At 43.5% G+C, this 17324-nt stretch overlaps 1 protein-coding gene across 1 annotated transcript in view; it reads left to right on the top strand.

Moving 5' to 3' along the window:
* Window positions 1–16580, top strand: part of CDC5L (cell division cycle 5 like) — a 48875-nt gene extending 32295 nt beyond the window's left edge. Inside the window, exons 15-16 of the mRNA XM_050948768.1 lie at window positions 12629–12841; window positions 16000–16580. Of these exons, the coding sequence (XP_050804725.1) occupies window positions 12629–12841; window positions 16000–16104 (318 nt within the window). The 3' untranslated portion in view covers window positions 16105–16580. The remainder of the gene's footprint in view (window positions 1–12628; window positions 12842–15999) is intronic.
* Window positions 16581–17324: the final 744 nt, after the last annotated feature.

Here is a 17324-nt window from a genome sequence, read left to right as displayed (position 1 = left end):
TGAACATCTGAAACCTGGAGCACTGAGTAGTTATGAAACTCTGCTTCCTTTCATGCTACAAGCAAGGATGTTGGTAAATTGGAGAGGGTTGAGAGAACCACAAGAATGATTAAAAGATTGGAAAATGTTTCTTCTCAAGGAGCACAAACTAGTTAGCTTAACAAAGAGAAGGTTAAGGAATGACTTGATCAGTCTGTAAGTATCTACATGGGAAACTCTTTAATGAGCTCTTTAATCTAGTAGACAAAAGTATAACACGAGCTGATGGCTAGACGTTGAAGACTTGAAATAAGGTGTACATTTTAACAGTGAGGATAACTAACCATTGGAACAATGTCCCAAAGGTCGTGGTGGATTGTCCATCACTAGCAATTTTAAAATCAAGATTGGATGTTTTTCTAAAAGATCTGTTCTAGTTCACACATGAATTATTTCAGGGAAGTTCTATGGTCTGTGTTATGCAGGAGGTCAGATTAGATGATCATAGTGGTCCCTTCTGGCCTTAGAATCTATCTGAGCTTTCCTGGGGGTTTAGAATAAAATCAGTTGCCCTCCACGTTTAGATGAAGTCACAGATTTGAGACTTGGTTTTGTTTTTGCCATTCCCGTAGTTTCTGCCTTGCAGTCACAAGGTCCCCTCTGTTAGGATGTCTGTTACAGAACTGAACAACACTGGACCATGGAGTCTTCCTATAAGGGAGAAAGTACATTTTGTTTTGTTCAGAAGTGAGCAGTTCTCTAGGACTTTAAACTTTGGAACACTGGTGCTAGACAAATGAGTTGGTTGGAAACTAGCTATGAATATTGCCCCTTGAGGGAGAATGACTTACAATAGCACCTGCAAAGTGCTTTTACACATTCCATGCACTACATGAACTTTATTTAATCCTCAGCACCTTTGTGAGGAAGATACTACCTTATATATTATGAGGGGCAAATGAGTTCACAGACAGGTGGTCTCGCGGGGATCACACAGTGGATTACTGGAGAGAAAGGAATGTAGATGTCCTGAATTTCCATCTCCTAAATAGTCCACTAGGCCATAGCCATACTGTCTCTCACTCATTTAAGGGTTAATATTCTAAGAGGCTATAATGAGTGAATGGTTTGAGAACTTCTCTATATTAAAATTTTATTAAAGCTAATGTTAAAAAATTGATATAATACATAGATTGGGAAAGGAGTGTCTGTACATCTGGGTACAATGCTTAGATTTTCCGCAAATATAAAGTTAGTTTTTAAAACTCATATGTTACATAGAGTACATAATCAGCAATAACCCAAATTTAAGTGAATAGATTTAACAATACAGTTTAGATATTAGAATCCGAATACTCGGGTACATCACTCATGAAAAGTTATACAGAGATTTGGTTGTGGAAAGCAAAATACATCAGTGAGTGAAGACTGTCCCTCAATAATTGAGAATTGGATTGGTTGTCTATTTAGGAAATACAATCCATGAGGAAAGTATTTGTTACTTTCCCGACAGCGCTTCTCATCGGCACTCCAGCTCATCCCTCCTGGTATTGCCGATGTCCAGTGATGTGTTATGTAGATGTCCCTTGACCACCTGATTGCATCCGACACCATGAGTTGCCGCATCAGCCGTGTGTAGCGTTGACCGATTCCGCATTTTCTCAGCACTCACTTGTTACTGGGGTCCCATGCAACTATGGCTCCAATGATCAGTGCGTGTGTCTGGACCTGGTAACCCTTAGCTCACAAGGTTTCAGACAGAGGGGCATATTTCTCTATCTTTTGCTTGGGCATCATAGAAGGCCGGGGTCCTGTTCTCGAACAGCACTGTGATGTCCACCATAACAATCTTTTTCTGATCCTCACTGGTGGTGATGATGTCTGGTCGCAGTTGGCTGTCGGTTCCGGGGATGGTGGAGTTTACGACAATCTTTGCCAACGGTGACAGGATGGCTCTGGATTGCACCAGACTTTTACCCAGTTAGTGGACTCGTTTGCGTCAGTGCTCAGCAGTGACATTGCTCATGAATTCTTTAAGACATGCCAATAATCCAAATAGAACTGGAAGTTGGCAGTCATAAAAAATAAAAAAGGTGAGGTAAAATGGCTGGCAGTTACATGTTGCTTAATCAGCTACCATTAGTGAGGTGGGGACTCTTCACTAAAACCATTGCAGTTGGTATTGTTTTGGTAAACAAAGCTTACACGTTTGAAAATGTGTGATTAGGAATTAAGATCATCCTTTTTAGCACTGACATAGCTCTCTATCATCAAAGGATTTCACAAACAGCAACCATTAAACATTAATTTATTTTCTGGTCTGTCAAGAATCAGAATGCCTAATGGTTTGAGGCCACCTATTTGCCTATGAAGCTATTGCAAAATAATGGCTGTAGTGTAAAACACTATCAAAGCTTACCTGATTGGCTCTAGGGTAGTCCATTATGTAGGTTACGCAGCCAGGAGGCACGAATTGCTGCTGATGCAGTGATTTGCAGTTCTGCTGTGGTGCTCCAGCTAATCTGGTGATAGCCTTATGGGCCTGGGTACTAACATTTCCTAAAAGCTCCTAGGCTCTCAGTTACTTCATGTGATTAGTATTATATTGTGTACTAAGAAGCTAGATGGAGCACTTTGTTCTTCTAATTTACCGGGCAGCCTTTTTCTCTGCTTGAATTTCCACATGATTTTAGCATCCTTTATGTCAAAGACATAAAAACCAATATTTTACAGTTGGAAAGAAAGGAAACCCAGCTTTCCAATACCATTTTATTTAAAAAGGTAATTCTGTGGCATCCATCACCAGTAGTATCTGATTGTGCATTCCATAAATAAATATGGCTATACTATTAATCAAAGCTGTCATTTTGAGAGAATGGTTGCTATGATCCTACTTCTAGTCTATGGGAGTTATCACAGTGACAAGGAGAACGATGTGATTTGTTTGTTTTTTACGGGCAATATCTCTTGAGCCACTAGGAGTAGAAACACACATGCCACATAACAGGCGTGGCCAAACCACAGCTCGTCAGCTGCATGCAGCTCTTTTACAGTTAAAGAGCAGCTCATGGATCCCCTAATGCCCGCCCCCTATTCCCCACCCACCATATTGCGGGGTGGGGGAGCTTGGGCCTTCTGCGCTGCAGAGAGGGGAGGTCTCCAGACTTTAGCCCTGTGCCCTGACAGGTGCCGCCCCGCAGTGCAGGTTGTGCATATCTTGCAGCTCTCGAATTTCTGAAGAGTCAGTAAATTTGACCACCCCGCCATATAAGCTCAAATGCTGTTGGGACAAGTAACTTCGAAACACTAGTTATGCATCCATGTTCAGAAAGAATGTTTCAATTCCTGTTGTTTGTTTGGGAGACCAGTGTGCTATAGCATTTGTACTGTGTTCTGGCAGAGTGGTGGAATTTCTCTTTCTGGTCAGCGTTGTGCTGTTCTCTAGAAAACCATTGACTGTGAACTTGAATGCCAAAGCATGGAGCCCCTAGACACCTTTTGTTCGGCGCGAAAGGCTCGTAAACAGATGTTGCCTACAACAGAGATTCTCAGCCTTTTTCTTTCTGAGGCCACCCTCAACATGGTAGAAAAACTCCAGGGCCCAGCCCGTAGGGGGTGAACTTGGGGCTCCAGACCAGGGGTGGGAACCCTTGGGCATAGGCGTAGTTTGACTTCTATTTTTTGGAGAGGGGGAACAATGGCCAGCAAGGCTCTGGCCAGCTCTGCACAGCAGGGTCCAGGCAGGGAGCGCCATCTTGACCCCTGACTCACCTCAGCAGGCCACCCACCTGTCTGGGGCTGTGTGCCGATGGTTACTCCCTGAGGGCTCTCCTGGGCCTGGAGCCACCCCGACAACTCTGACCGGCTGCGTGAGCAGTCAAAGAGGGCTGGGACCTGAGGAGCAGCCACAACCCCAGGCACCAGCAGCAGATGGGGTGGGAAGCTTGGGGTTTCAGCCCTGCACCACTCCTGGCTTCAGCGGGGGAAGGAGGGGAGCTCGGGGTTTCATCCCCATGCTGCTCCCAGCTAAGGGGGTAGGGGGCAGAGAGGGGGAGCTTGGGGTTTCAGCCCTGTGCTGCTCCTTGCTGCATGGGGAAGCAGGAGAGCTCGGCTTCAGCCCTGCGCCACTCCCAGTGTCAGCCCAGTGAGGGGGCACGGAGGCTTGGGGGCACCAGGTTTCAGTGGCGAGGCTCCACAGACCCCCTGAAAGGGCTCGCAGACCCCCAGGAGGCCACAGACCCCTGTTTGAAAACCACTGGCCTGCACTATGGTATTGAGCTGTGGGGAGAATGAGAGAATTTAAATACGGAAGAGGGAAAAGACTTCAAGAAAGTTTAAAAAAAAGAGAGGGAGAGAATCAAAGGCAGCAACTCTTTATTAAAATCACACTTCTCTAGGTTTATCTTTATTGGGATCAATCATTATGATGGGTCGGGTTATTCAGTGTACTGCAATTATAGTAGGTAATTTCCACATAGGGATGTTAAAAGGAGATGTGATCTAAATGAATCTAGTGTTTTTATATAAAGATTGCTAATGAAGTTAGTCAGATCTGGCTCCTACGAATTTTTTCTGTTTATAAAATAAATCCAATATTTAGCTAATTGGATCACCATTTTCTGAGAAAGTTATGAGCTTGTGTGTTGGTAAAAGCCAGGTGTGACAAAGTTCCTTCTTTACCTTGGTGGGTCCTGCGCTTATTGGCGGATTTGCTCACCTCAGTGATCTTCCCCTCTGGTGGAACCCACAGTCTGGGTCAACTCCTTCTGTGTCTGATCAGGAGTTGCGAGGTTTTGGGGGAACCCAGCCCCGCCCTCTACTCTGGGTTTCAGCCCAGGGCCCTGTGGATTGCAGCTGTCTATAGTGCCTCTTTTAACAGCTGCATGACAACTACAACTCCGTGGGCTACTTCCCCATGGCCTCCTCCAAACACCTTCTTTATCCTGACCACAGGACCTTCCTCCTGGTGTCTGATAATGCTTGATTGTCTGATAATTCCTCAATCCTCCAGCAGCACACCCTCTCAGTCTCAGCTCCTTGTGCCTCTTGCTCCCAGCTCCTCACATGCACTTCCTCTCCTCTGGCTCCTTCCCACCTGACTGGCGTGAGCTCCTTTTTTTAAACCCAAGTGCCCTGATTAGCCTGCCTTGATTGGCTGCAGATGTTCTAATCAATGTAGCTATCTCCACTGCCTTCTAGAAAGATCTTAATTGGCCCTAGGTGCCTTGATTAACCTGGGGCAACTGCCATTTGGTTACCATGGTACTAGGGATTTGTTTAGCCTGGGGCTAACTAACCTGTTCCATAGTACTTTACTGTAGCCATCTGGCCTTGTCCCATCACACAGGGTACCATATTGTTAAGGGTGTAACATGATATAAATCTTATATTGGCATTCTTAAAAAAAAAATCTTAACCAAAGTGTATTATGAAACTTGAAGGAAGCTCATAACAATCCCCACTTCCAGCAACATATTTCATTCATAGACTGCTGTTGAGTTATTAGTTGTGATCTTGGCCAAACTGTTCAGGAGACAGTCTGCCATAAGTGTTAATAAACAGTAGTGGCATGTACTAGATAATAAAGTGCCAAATAGTGGTTCACCCTTAGGCCTCCTGATTGTTGGATTAAATAGGAACATAAAATGTTAGCTGGCCTTTTCTCATTTGAGTTATGTCTGTTTTCAGTTCTGGGATATAATTATATACAGTAATGACTCACTTCAGGGGATTTTTATTGAGTAATTTTTCGATGAAGAATCAAGATGCCGGAGTAAATCAGGTTTAAATCTCACTTTGCATAATTTTTAAGAGATGTCAAACTCAGTGGCCTTATTGAATACAGTACACAGGTAGTACTCTTATCCTTGTATCCAAGCTACATTAAGAAATGCTCCTCTTTAGTATAATAGTGAAGTGCTAAGTTTATAGCGTATTGAACCATATGGAGTGGTAGTGTTGATTAGCTGAGCTTGTGCTAAAGTTGACGTAATTAGTTAACTTTTGAAGATGGTAGCCTTTACTGTCTGACCAGAAAGACTATTTCAAACCATTATTGTTTTATTACAGTAGACCTGTTCCCAGCCAATGGGAGCTGCGGGAAGTGGTTGCCAGCCCGTGCTGCTTCCCGCAACCCCCATTGGCCGGGAACTGTGAACTGCGGACACTGGGAGCTGCAGGCGGCCATGCCTGCGGACGGTCAATGTAAACAAACTGTCTCATGGCCTGCCAGCGGATTACCCTGGTGGGCCGCAGGTTGCTCACCCCGCTGCCCTAGAGTCTTCAGCTGAGATTAGGGCCCAATTATGCTAGCAAGGTAGTGAGAGATGGGCCCTACCCCAAGTGCTTGCAATCTGAATAGGCAAAACAGACAAAAAGATGCTTGAAGAAAGATGATGAGGAACTGAGGCCTGGAGCTATTGGTGAGTTGTGTGTGGAGGAGGTAAGAAATGAATCCAGAATTCCTGAGTCACAGTTCTGTACCTTAACCGCAAGACTGTCCTTCCCCTCATCCTTGCACAGTGTACATCCAGTCAAGAAATCCTTGGACTCTGTTTTGTTTTGTTAAAGTGGGAATTGGCACAGAAACCTAAAGTTACATAACCCCCACTCTTTCCCAATCACTTCTTGAAGTTTTCATTGGACTGAAACTTTCTATACTTGACCTTTGCTCAAAACTGGCAGAAAAAAATGGCAGTCATTTGTGAATACAAGGAGCATGGAAGAAAAAACACTTTATTTTAAAAAATAAATTCTTGTGACCTTTTGTTTGGTCTACAGCCAAAACAGCTGACTGCTGACACTGGCATGGAAAGAGCTCCCAGCGCCAGAGGACCCTGGGGATCTTAGTCCACATGGGTCCGTTTGAAATATCGGTGTAATTTAACTTGTGTTCCAGTGTCACATGGTATGGGGGTACAAGCTGCTTCATACTGGTAGAGCTTTGTGGTGACACCCTGATTCTCTAGAGTTATCAAGCAAGTTGTCTCCATCACTGACAATTTTAAAATCAAGATTGAATGTTTTTCTAAAAGATCTGCTCTAGGAGTTATTTTGGGGAAGTTCTATGGCCTGTGATATACAGAAGGTTAAACTAGATGATCACAATGGCTCTTTCTGGCCCTGGAATCTATTAATCTTGGAATCTATGATTGCAGCCCTGTCTGAAGCACATAGCAATTTTCTCTCCTCCTACTTTACAGGAAATCTCCATTCCCTTAACTTCCCTAACACATACTAATTCTAGATACCTTCCCAATCCCTACTTTCATCCCACAGAACTGACGTCTGGTCTCTCCTTCCGCAGACCATGGGCCAGGAGTTTGGGGTAGAGGGAAAGGTTACATGTTGATATTTAGTGATTGCAGCTGAAGGGCTCCCTGATAACTGCTTTTGTAGGTGGCTCCAGGTTTGGTCCCAAAAGATCCACTGCACATCTGTAGAGAGAAATATAGTACACAGGGCCTGGAAAGGGAAGGTTCCTGTGTCTTTTTGAGATATACAAAGGTTTTGTCCTGATCCAATGATATTGAATCACTTTGCCCATGTCTGTGCACATTGTTCTATTCCAGGATAGTGGGTGCATCAGGCAGCATGACCAAAATTGGCCCAGAAGCAGTAGGAAATAAGTAACTCATCAGAGAAATCCTTCAAGCGTTTTTAATTTTCCTGTTATTTTCATGAGGAAAACAGTTGTCAGACTTTACTGAAATCCTTTTCTCAGTTTTAAGGAAACAATGCATTTAAACACACCTCTCCTTAACAGCTTTGTGTTTTAGACAAGTATCTGAGCCTTAATGTTTTATGAAGTTGAACTAAAATTATATGCAGTTTTTGGCATTAATGCAGCAGTCGGCAATTTTTAATACTTAGAATTTGTTACAAAATGTTGAGACACACACACATCCCATCCTCCCCCCTCCTCCCCGACCTTTCCACGGGGTCCTTAAGTCTTCTAGTTTGGGTGGAAGAGGGAAAGGTGAAGAATGCTCCAGTTTCTTGGTTAAGGAAGGAATAGATGTTTTTTCTGTTTTTAAATATTTAGGAGGCACCAGATATTACAGGGGGTGAGGAGGGGCAGGGAGAGGTGTCTGTCATTACCGAGATAATCAGGAAGCAGAGCAGAAAAGCATGAGGTAAATGGCAGCTTGAGAATCTGTACATAGGTGAGAATGAGTATCTGTATCCAGAAGGAAGTGGACACTTTGAGCTCAGTTCAGACCTTCTGAAGATCTGAAAGTATTGGATTATGGGTGACTGAGATCCAACTTGTATTTTCAGTAAGAATCTCACTTGGATACCTTTTTACTTTGTATCTTGGGCCTTTATCAACTTCAGCCTTTATCAAGTGTTAGGGCTTGGCTACACTTGTGAGTTACAGTGCATTGAAGGAGCCCCGGGCGCACTAGCTCACTCCCCGTCCACTTTGGCAAGGCACGTAGAGCACTCTGACTCCACGGCTAGAGCGCTCCTAGTACTCTACCTCGGCAAGTAGAATAACGTTTGATGTGCCCCCGCTGGAGCGCCCCAGCGTCAGTGTGAACGAGGTGTTGCATTACTGCGCTCTGATCAGCCTCCAGAAGTGTCCCATTGGTAAATATGTCCCATTGGTAAAGTGTCTCATTGGTAAATATCACATCTATCAAACACAAAGTCATTATTAACTGATTAACAAAAATGCAGAATACAGCATTGCTTTGTGCTAAGTCTACCCTCTGGTCTCCCAGTGCATGATGCATTTTATTGTGTATGAAGATTGTAAACACATTGGGCAAGGACCATTTTTCTAAGTGTTCTGTAGTGTGTCAAATATACTCATATAGACACCTACGTCCACGCCAATCAATCACAACCATTATAGTCACATGATCCTTGTTAGGACAAAGCAGATATTAATGCCAACTCCTTAACGAGTTTTACTCTAGAACTAAATGTGCGAATTAGAGCCTTTTACATACCAGTATTTTATTAGGCAAAATACAGAAGAACAAGGGGATCGTAAGGATGGAAACTATTAATGGGACAAGGAAGAGATTTGCGCTTCTGAGCTGCCTGGCTTGCTGTAGGGGTTAGACTGAACTGGACTGTGGCTCTTTTCAATGTATTTTCAGGGTATCTAGAGCAGCGGTTTTAAAACTTTTTCAGCTGAGCCCCGACTTTGTCACAATTTTTAGTTGCAACTCCCCCTCCCGCAAGCCAGACAAAAACAGACAATACCTGCCCCTCCTCTCTCGGACTTTCAGGGTGGGGGAAGGTATGTGCGATGGTCTCTGAGGGTGGAGTCAGTGCTGGGTGCGGAGGCTGCTGGGAGCAGAAATCAGCACAGCCACGCAGATGCTGACAGACAGACCCAAAGGCTGGGTGACCAACTGAGGTGAGTAAGGGGGTAGAGGGCGAGCCACTTGGCATCGCCAGCCCGAGCTGCATGGCATTGCTACTTGGTCTCCTCCAAGGGGGCATGCCCCACGGTTTGAAAACCTCTGATCGAGAGCGTATGAAGAGGTGCCCCTTAAGTCAAGTGGCCACTCTTGTCATTGTTTTGGATATTCCCTTTGAAAGCTCTATTTGACAGCCCTCTACTTATCTGCTCCAAGACAAAGCAACCATTACTGTGGAATGCTGTGTGTGAGAGAGAGAGAGAGGGCGGAGAGGGGGAGGTCTGCTGTCTGAATTTACAAGACAGCATGTGACATGCTCTCAGCCCCCCAAAAACCTAATCTCTCTCACCCCACATACACACAACACACTCCCTGTCACACTCCACCCCCGCCCCCATTTGAAAAGAACTTGTATGCTGGGATAGCTACCACAATGCACTGCTCTCTATGGCCATTGCAAGAGCTGCTAATGTGGCCATGCCAGTGCATTGTCAGCTGTCAGTGCGGACAGACTGCAGCGCTTTCCCTACTGCACTCTGCGAAGGCTGGTTTAACTCAAAGCTCTCTACATCTGCAAGTGTAGCCATGCCCATAGAAATAGGAGTACTTGTTTGTGTGGGGTCAGCCTATGTCATTGCTGGAACTGTGGACTCCAGCATTTTAATGGGAAGTTATATAAAGCACAGATTACACACCTGGTTCTGCAATACAATCCTCCTCTCTTGTAGTGAAGTCATTTCCAGCCTCCTCCCCTGAGCAGCTTCATTATAAATGGAGGTTGACTTTTGTGCACTGCAGTACAATGAAACAATGTGGTACTCTCTACTCCTTTGCTATAAGTAGAGTTTTATTATATCAGAGTTCTTTACCTACCTATGAATATATCCATGCTGTGGCATCCAAGCATAAATTATTCCAAAGACTTGTTTTTTTAGTAGTAGTAATCAGAAAAATGGTCCATTTATTCTGTCACTGTGTTTGTTGACGAAGCAACGATACATTTAACCATCTGCACATTTAAAGTTTTCATAGTTTTTTAGTCATAAAGTAACCTCAGGTAAATTAGGGACTCATTTATTTATGTGATATTTTTTTTCTTTAGATGTTTACAAATGTTGAGAAAGGGGCACCTCTTCATACGCTCTCGATCAGAGGTTTTCAAACCGTGGGGCATGCCCCCTTGGAGGAGGCCAAGTAGCAATGCCATGCAGCTCGGGCCGGCGATGCCAAGTGGCTCGCCCTCTACCCCCTTACTCACCTCAGTTGGTCACCCAGCCTTTGGGTCAGTCTGTCAGCATCTGCGTAGCTGTGCTGATTTTTGCTCCCGGCAGCCTCCGCACCCAGCACTGACTCCACCCTCAGAGACCATCGCACATACCTTCCCCCACCCTGAAAGTCTGAGAGAGGAGGGGCAGGTATTGTCTGTTTTTGTCTGGCTTGCGGGAGGGGGGGTTGCAACTAAAAATTGTGACTCAAAGTCAGGGCTCAGCTGAAAAAGTTTTAAAACCGCTGCTCTAGATACCCTGAAAATACATTGAAAAGAGCCGCAGTCCAGTTCAGTCTAACCACTACAGCAAGCCAGGCAGCTCAGAAGCGCAAATCTCTTCCTTGTCCCATTAATAGTTTCCATCCTTACAATCCCCTTGTTCTTCTGTATTTTGCCTAATAAAATACTGGTATGTAAAAGGCTCTAATTCGCACGTTTAGTTCTAGAGTAAAACTCGTTAAGGAGTTGGCATTAGTACCTGCTTTGTCCTAACATGGATCATGTGACTATAATGGTTGTGATTGATTGGCGTGGACGTAGGTGTCTATATGAGTATATTTGACACACTACAGAACACTTAGAAAAATGGTCCTTGCCCAATGTGTTTACAATCTTCATACACAATAAAATGCATCATGCACTGGGAGACCAGAGGGTAGACTTAGCACAAAGCAATGCTGTATTCTGCATTTTTGTTAATCAGTTAATAATGACTTTGTGTTTGATAGATGTGATATTTACCAATGCAGCACTTGATTTCTAAAAGAAAATAGACCCCACTGACTAGTGCTACTTGAGTTGGGAACTTGTACTTTAGCATTTACAGATTGTATTGCCAGTTTAAAAGAAGCATTTATTCCCATCTCCTGCACTGTTTAATACACCATTAGTACTGGGAAGCCACATTTTGAGAAGATGGACTTTTACCCATTTTTAAATTTAGAATAGTTTGCGCAATGCTTTCTGCGAAAAGACGTATTCCATGAAAATAGCCTAAAACAACAAGTAAATCCATATGTCCATAAATAGAGATGTGAAATGCTGCATCTCTCCCAGACTCTGTTCAGTGATATTTCGTAGTGCTACTGAATTGCTGATTCAACACAGAGCATTTCTTTGATACTATCAGTTGGAGCTGGACTAGGAGTGTAAGCGTTAACAATCCTTCAAAACTTTGATGGTCCAATTAATATTGCCCAGATAAGCAAGGTGTCTCTCTCTCTCTCTCTCTCTCTCTCGGCACTATCTGTGGCTCGCAGACATATATCTCACAGTACGTAACAGGTTATGATGCCTTTCATTTCCAATGGTAAAAATTGTCATTACTGTGCTTGCTCCTCTGCATATATAATGTCCTACGTGGCAGGTGTTTGGATTTCATCTTTTTCATTAGCATTTGTCATTTGAAAACCCTAATTCTGGACTGTGGCTACCATCCGAATAGTTTAGAGGCCTGGGCAGGACTCTCTTGGGCCAAGGTGTTACCATGAATCAGTGTAAAGTGCTCACTGCAAGACCCCAGGAATAAGAATCAAATTCTGGTAACTGGCAGGCCTCTACCATGGTGCAGATTCTTTTCTCTCATTTTAGTGTATCATGGAGCCACAACTGAAGCGAGGGGTGCAGTTGTGCATGCTGTTAGAATATGAAATTTCATATTCTAGCTTTAAAGTCCAGTTTGGGCAGGGAATTAGGCAAGATATCGTTCCACTAAACCAGGGGTGACCAACCTGAGTCTGAGAAGAAACCAGAATTTACCAATGTACTTTGCCAAAGAGCCACAGCAATACATCAGCAGCACCATATCACTCCCGCCCACCGGCGGGGTGGGGCCGGGAGCAGAGGGGAGTCGAGCACCCACCAATGCCAGAAGTCGGTGCCTATGGTCTCATCTGTCTTGGATTGTTGAACTATAGAAAGTGCTTATCCTACAGTGCACTTGAGAAATAGAAAGATTTAGCATTGTTCTGCATCAGTAATACACACATTGGTTTCTTCTCTACAGATAAACAGAGGTCACATGACAACAGAAGCTAAGAGGGCTGCCAAGATGGAAAAGAAGATGAAGATTTTGCTTGGTGGTTACCAGTCTCGGGCAATGGGACTCATGAAACAGTTAAATGATTTGTGGGACCAGATTGAACAGGCTTACCTGGAGTTACGTACTTTTGAAGAGTTAAAGAAACATGAAGACGCTGCTATTCCCAGGAGACTGGAGGTAGGATTCCTGAACACCACTTCAGTGGACCGTGTAGCAGCACAGAAACAGAGAAGTGTTTGTTTAATAGTGTTAAATTTGCATGGGCTGATGCTGCTCCTTGGCTACATTAATTTTTTAATAATACGTTTTTTAAAATTAATGTCAAGTTCTTTCTTCTGCATAATTATCCAGGTTCTTACACTGTTTCCCATCACTGTAGTATCTGAGATCCTGGATCATGTTAAAGCTGAGGCTGATCTTTTTATTGCTGCGTCTTCTCCCACCCGTGTTTATTTTATTTTGTTTGGGGTTTTTAATCTCAGACTGTTTGATTTAGCAGAAGTTATATGTTACCTAGTTATTTTTAGTTTGCTATTATAATATATTGGGATAGATCCACTGCTGAAGTCAATGGAGCTATGACAGTTTACACTAGCTGTAGATAGGCCTGTTATCTCTTCATTTGTTAGTCTTAACAAAGAGTAATAAGGTTATGGTCATGTTTAAATAAAAATTAAAAAGAAAAAGTGGTAGAGGAACCATAGCAGAATGGGTATATTACTGTGTAGTATAACATCATGGGAAATTAAGTGCCTGCGTTCTTCATCTATTCCTACACAATGGAAAAGGTCCAGTTTGGATAAGATTGTTTTCATTGAAAAGGATTTCTTATGCATATAACTGGAAAAATGGGAAATAGGGATAAGAAAATATCGGCTTCATGTAGGATCTGAGCTGGTCAAGGTGACTGCAGAACAGCCACTGTATTCTCTTCTCCCTCTTGTATTTAAAAAAAGAAATTACAGCTAAGTTTAATTCCAAATGCGTATAGTAGGAGAAGATGTACAAAATGGGAAGAAGCTACTTTATTGTCAGATACTAAGCTGTGTGTGCAGTGTTGGCAATTAGAAAGATCTTGTTTTTATTTTACAACATAGCAAACTATCTGGAAGGCATTCAGGGGAAGGAAAGGTGGAACATCATCCATACATCACTCTTCTGTGCGGTTACTTTTCTGTAGCATGCTTTAAAAACCTGGTGCTGATTGCTCACTAATTGTCCCAGTTTTGTGAAGTATCATCAGCAGTCTTACTTAAGGCAGTTTACGAGAACTGGATGTATTTCCATATCTAAGTAGGGAATTTCATTTAACAAACTGCAAACTCCCTGCACTTTTTCCCGTATTGTTTTATCCAAAATCTTTGGCGTGCACTGCCTTGGAGTCCTAAATGCATCACCGTTTTATGGAGCAGTGTATGTCCTGTGGTTCAAAAGTATCACTTATTTTTCTGCTGCACTTAAATGGCCAGATTTTGATTTCTAAGAGAGACATTGTTACATATGTTAATAGGTCAGGTGACTAGTGCTCTATGTGCCCTCCTTGAATGAATCTGCTCTGAACCCAAAGCTGGTCATAGTCAATCGATAGTGAACATTCTAGTCATGGGGTTCTCACAACAAAATTTTTGGTGGCTTCAGAGTCCAGCCACCAACTTTTGCTGGTGGCTCCTCTTGACAAACTCGTATCTCTGTCCCTGCCTCCCGTGGCCCTTCATCAAGAGCCCTCCCCAGGGAAGGTGGGTCAGGAACTCAACGGCCATCTGTGGAGTCCCAGGCTCCACATGCTCTGGCGAGAGAACACTGCAGCCGTCTTCACTGACAAGATCCGTCTCCGGTGCCAAGCACATTGGCCCCTGTGTCTTCGGAAGTGCTGCCCAAAGCGTCCAAAGAGGCTGCACGATACAGCGCGCTGATGATCCCTGCTGGCGGTGGCAGCATAAACACCAAGGCAGTGCATCTCACTGTCCTTGATAACAGCTGGGTGCTGCAGAGAGGGGCTGCTGCTCTGCCCCCCACTCCCAGTCTGTGCCCCTGCTTTAGAGGCTGTCATGGCCGCAAAAAACTCCACTAGTGGCCACATGTTAAAAACGCTGCTAGTCAGTGTCATGTGCTGGAGTTTGGAGCAGCTCCAATCTCATTGTGGACTGCAGTGGACACAACCAAGTGGGAGATGGCAGGCATGAGAAGTTACAGCCAGGATCTTAATCAGGTAACCTGATGTAGTATGCCAATAGGTTGGGAGCGACTGGTATTAAATTATCCTTTGAGTTGGAAACTATAGTTAATAGTGCACACAGGAAAATTGTGAAGAGTTTTGTTAATCAGAATAAGAATGGCTGGTCTTTAAAATTGTGTCATTAGGTTAATACAAGAACTAGTCAGTCAGGAATCTGCTATTTTGTCAAAGCCAAAATGTTTTTGTGGAGACGTATCGGTTTTGATGACGTTTTAGAGAGACAGAGACAATCTCTATTGCTTAGTGGTTCTGGCACAGGTCCGGGATGTGGGAGACCCTGCTGTGCCTGATTCAGAGCTGTTTTTTCACCCCAGGGCTGGTCTACACTGAAAATTTACATCAGCATTCTACGTCTCTCCGGTGTGTGAAAAAATCCACGCCCTGGAAGGATGTAGCTATGCTGATCTAACCCCCGGTATAGACAGTGCTAGGTCAACGGAAGAATTCTTCTGTCCACCTATCTACTGCCTCCTGGGGAGGAGTGCGACAGCGGTGTAGCATTCTAGGTGTACACATAGTCTGATCACTCTCAACTTGCTCCAGTGTGCATGAAAGCAAACCTTGTAACCTTGAAAGTTGCCACAAACGAAAATTGTCATCATCCTCCAGTCGGCTGTAGTTGTAACTGGCAAAGGCAATAAAAGGAAATCCTTTTTCACACAATGTAATTGAAGTGCAGAACTCCTTTGGCACAAGATGTCATTGAGGCCAAAAACTTGGCAAGAGTTAAAAAGCTAAAAATAACGAATACAAACAGATTTTGGAAGAGACATTAAATCTCAGACATGGGATTTTAAACTAATTGAACCAGGGATTAGGAGACCTAATGTGGGGAGCACATCTTCCCATACATGCGTAAAGTTTCTTACACTTCCTCTGCAGCAGCTGGGGCTGGCTGCTCTGGGACAATACACTGGACTGGATGGACTACAGCTCTGATCCAGGATAGCAATTCCTGTGTTTCTAATAATCAAATAGCATATCCATCTCAGACAACACACTTTGGTCTCAAGGAAAAATACAACCCATGCTAACTCAGTATGTGATAGTGTAAATCATGTGAGAATTTACCAGTTGTTACTTTTTGTTTTCCTATTAGTGTCTAAAAGACGACGTGCAGCGGCAGCAAGAGCGAGAGAAGGAGCTCCAGCAGAGATTTGCAGACTTTATGCTGGATAAGGAGACTTTTCAATCAAAATATTGAAGCACAAAATTACTTGGTTGTTCGATGTAACATTTTTCAGATGCACGGATACTTCTCCTGCATCTTGCCATCCATATCTCAGAAATCAAGCGTAGGTAAATTTGCAACTCTTTGCATCTTGTGTTTTTTGTAAATGGACTGTCATTGTACCAAATGTTCTGGTGTGAACGGCTTGGTTCAATATTCGAGATTTGGATTGAAACATCCAGGGCTTTGATATTAAAAGAAGAAATCACACTGGGATTTTTTTAGCCATGTTGTTGTTTGCTAGGGTTATTGCTGATTCATGCTCCTAGTGTCTTACCATTCCTAAAATCTACCAGACATATACCTGCAGTATATGTGCTTGTGAATAATGTCTCTTGAATAAACCTGGAATGTAAAGAAATATAGAAAAAGAAATGTTTGTCTCTCACTTGGAATGGAATCTTGAAAAAAAGAAAAGAAAAGAAAAAGAAATATCTATTCCTTGCTAATGGGAAAGCCTTTCTTTTACTTTACTGTCAAATATCTAAAAGCTATGTTATCAGTAAGGGCATATGTGTAGTATAACTAGGGGACATATGCGTAGGATTGGAAGGGACCTCCTGGGTTATCCAGTCCAATCCCCTGCTATTGCAGGCAAGCCAGCTAAAACTAAAGATTCTCCATTATTTTATGCATTTGTCACTCAATGTTCTTTTTTAACATCTGGATACCCAATGATCATATCGATACATAAAAGGATTGAAGAAATAAGGTTAGCTTTACCTTTCCCACTGAGGAACAGGGTGATTTTTTTCCCAGAAGCACTCAGCATTAGCCTACCTGCTCCCATCAACATCAATGGAAATTTTACCTCTGAATTCAGGGGGAATGGAATTAAGCCAGCTCTGAGCACTGAAATTTTCACTGTAATAGTATCTCTCCTCTTGGTTTAGCTGACAATTAATTTATTGGATGAGACCCTAACCCACATTTTGGCCCCATAAACTTGGAGAAAAGGCCAGAGCAGCATTAAGGGGTTCCAAAGGCACTCGATCCAGTTAAGGAAGAACCTGAGAAAGGCACCACAAGCTGCCTTGTAAGGACCCCTTCACAAACTCTGCTATAGATGGCATGTTGAGGGCAGGAGAGTATAACTGGGCTGTGATCACAGCACACAGTGCTATGGCGATCCTGGATAGTACTACTGACCGTAGGTAGCCAGGCTCAGGGCTAAGTAATACTGAGAGTTGCTT

This window comes from Gopherus flavomarginatus, chromosome 4, assembly GCF_025201925.1.
Source record: "Gopherus flavomarginatus isolate rGopFla2 chromosome 4, rGopFla2.mat.asm, whole genome shotgun sequence".
NCBI classification, from domain to species: domain Eukaryota; kingdom Metazoa; phylum Chordata; order Testudines; family Testudinidae; genus Gopherus; species Gopherus flavomarginatus.
Note: the sequence above shows the minus strand (reverse complement) of the source record. Positions and strands in the feature narration are given on the sequence as shown.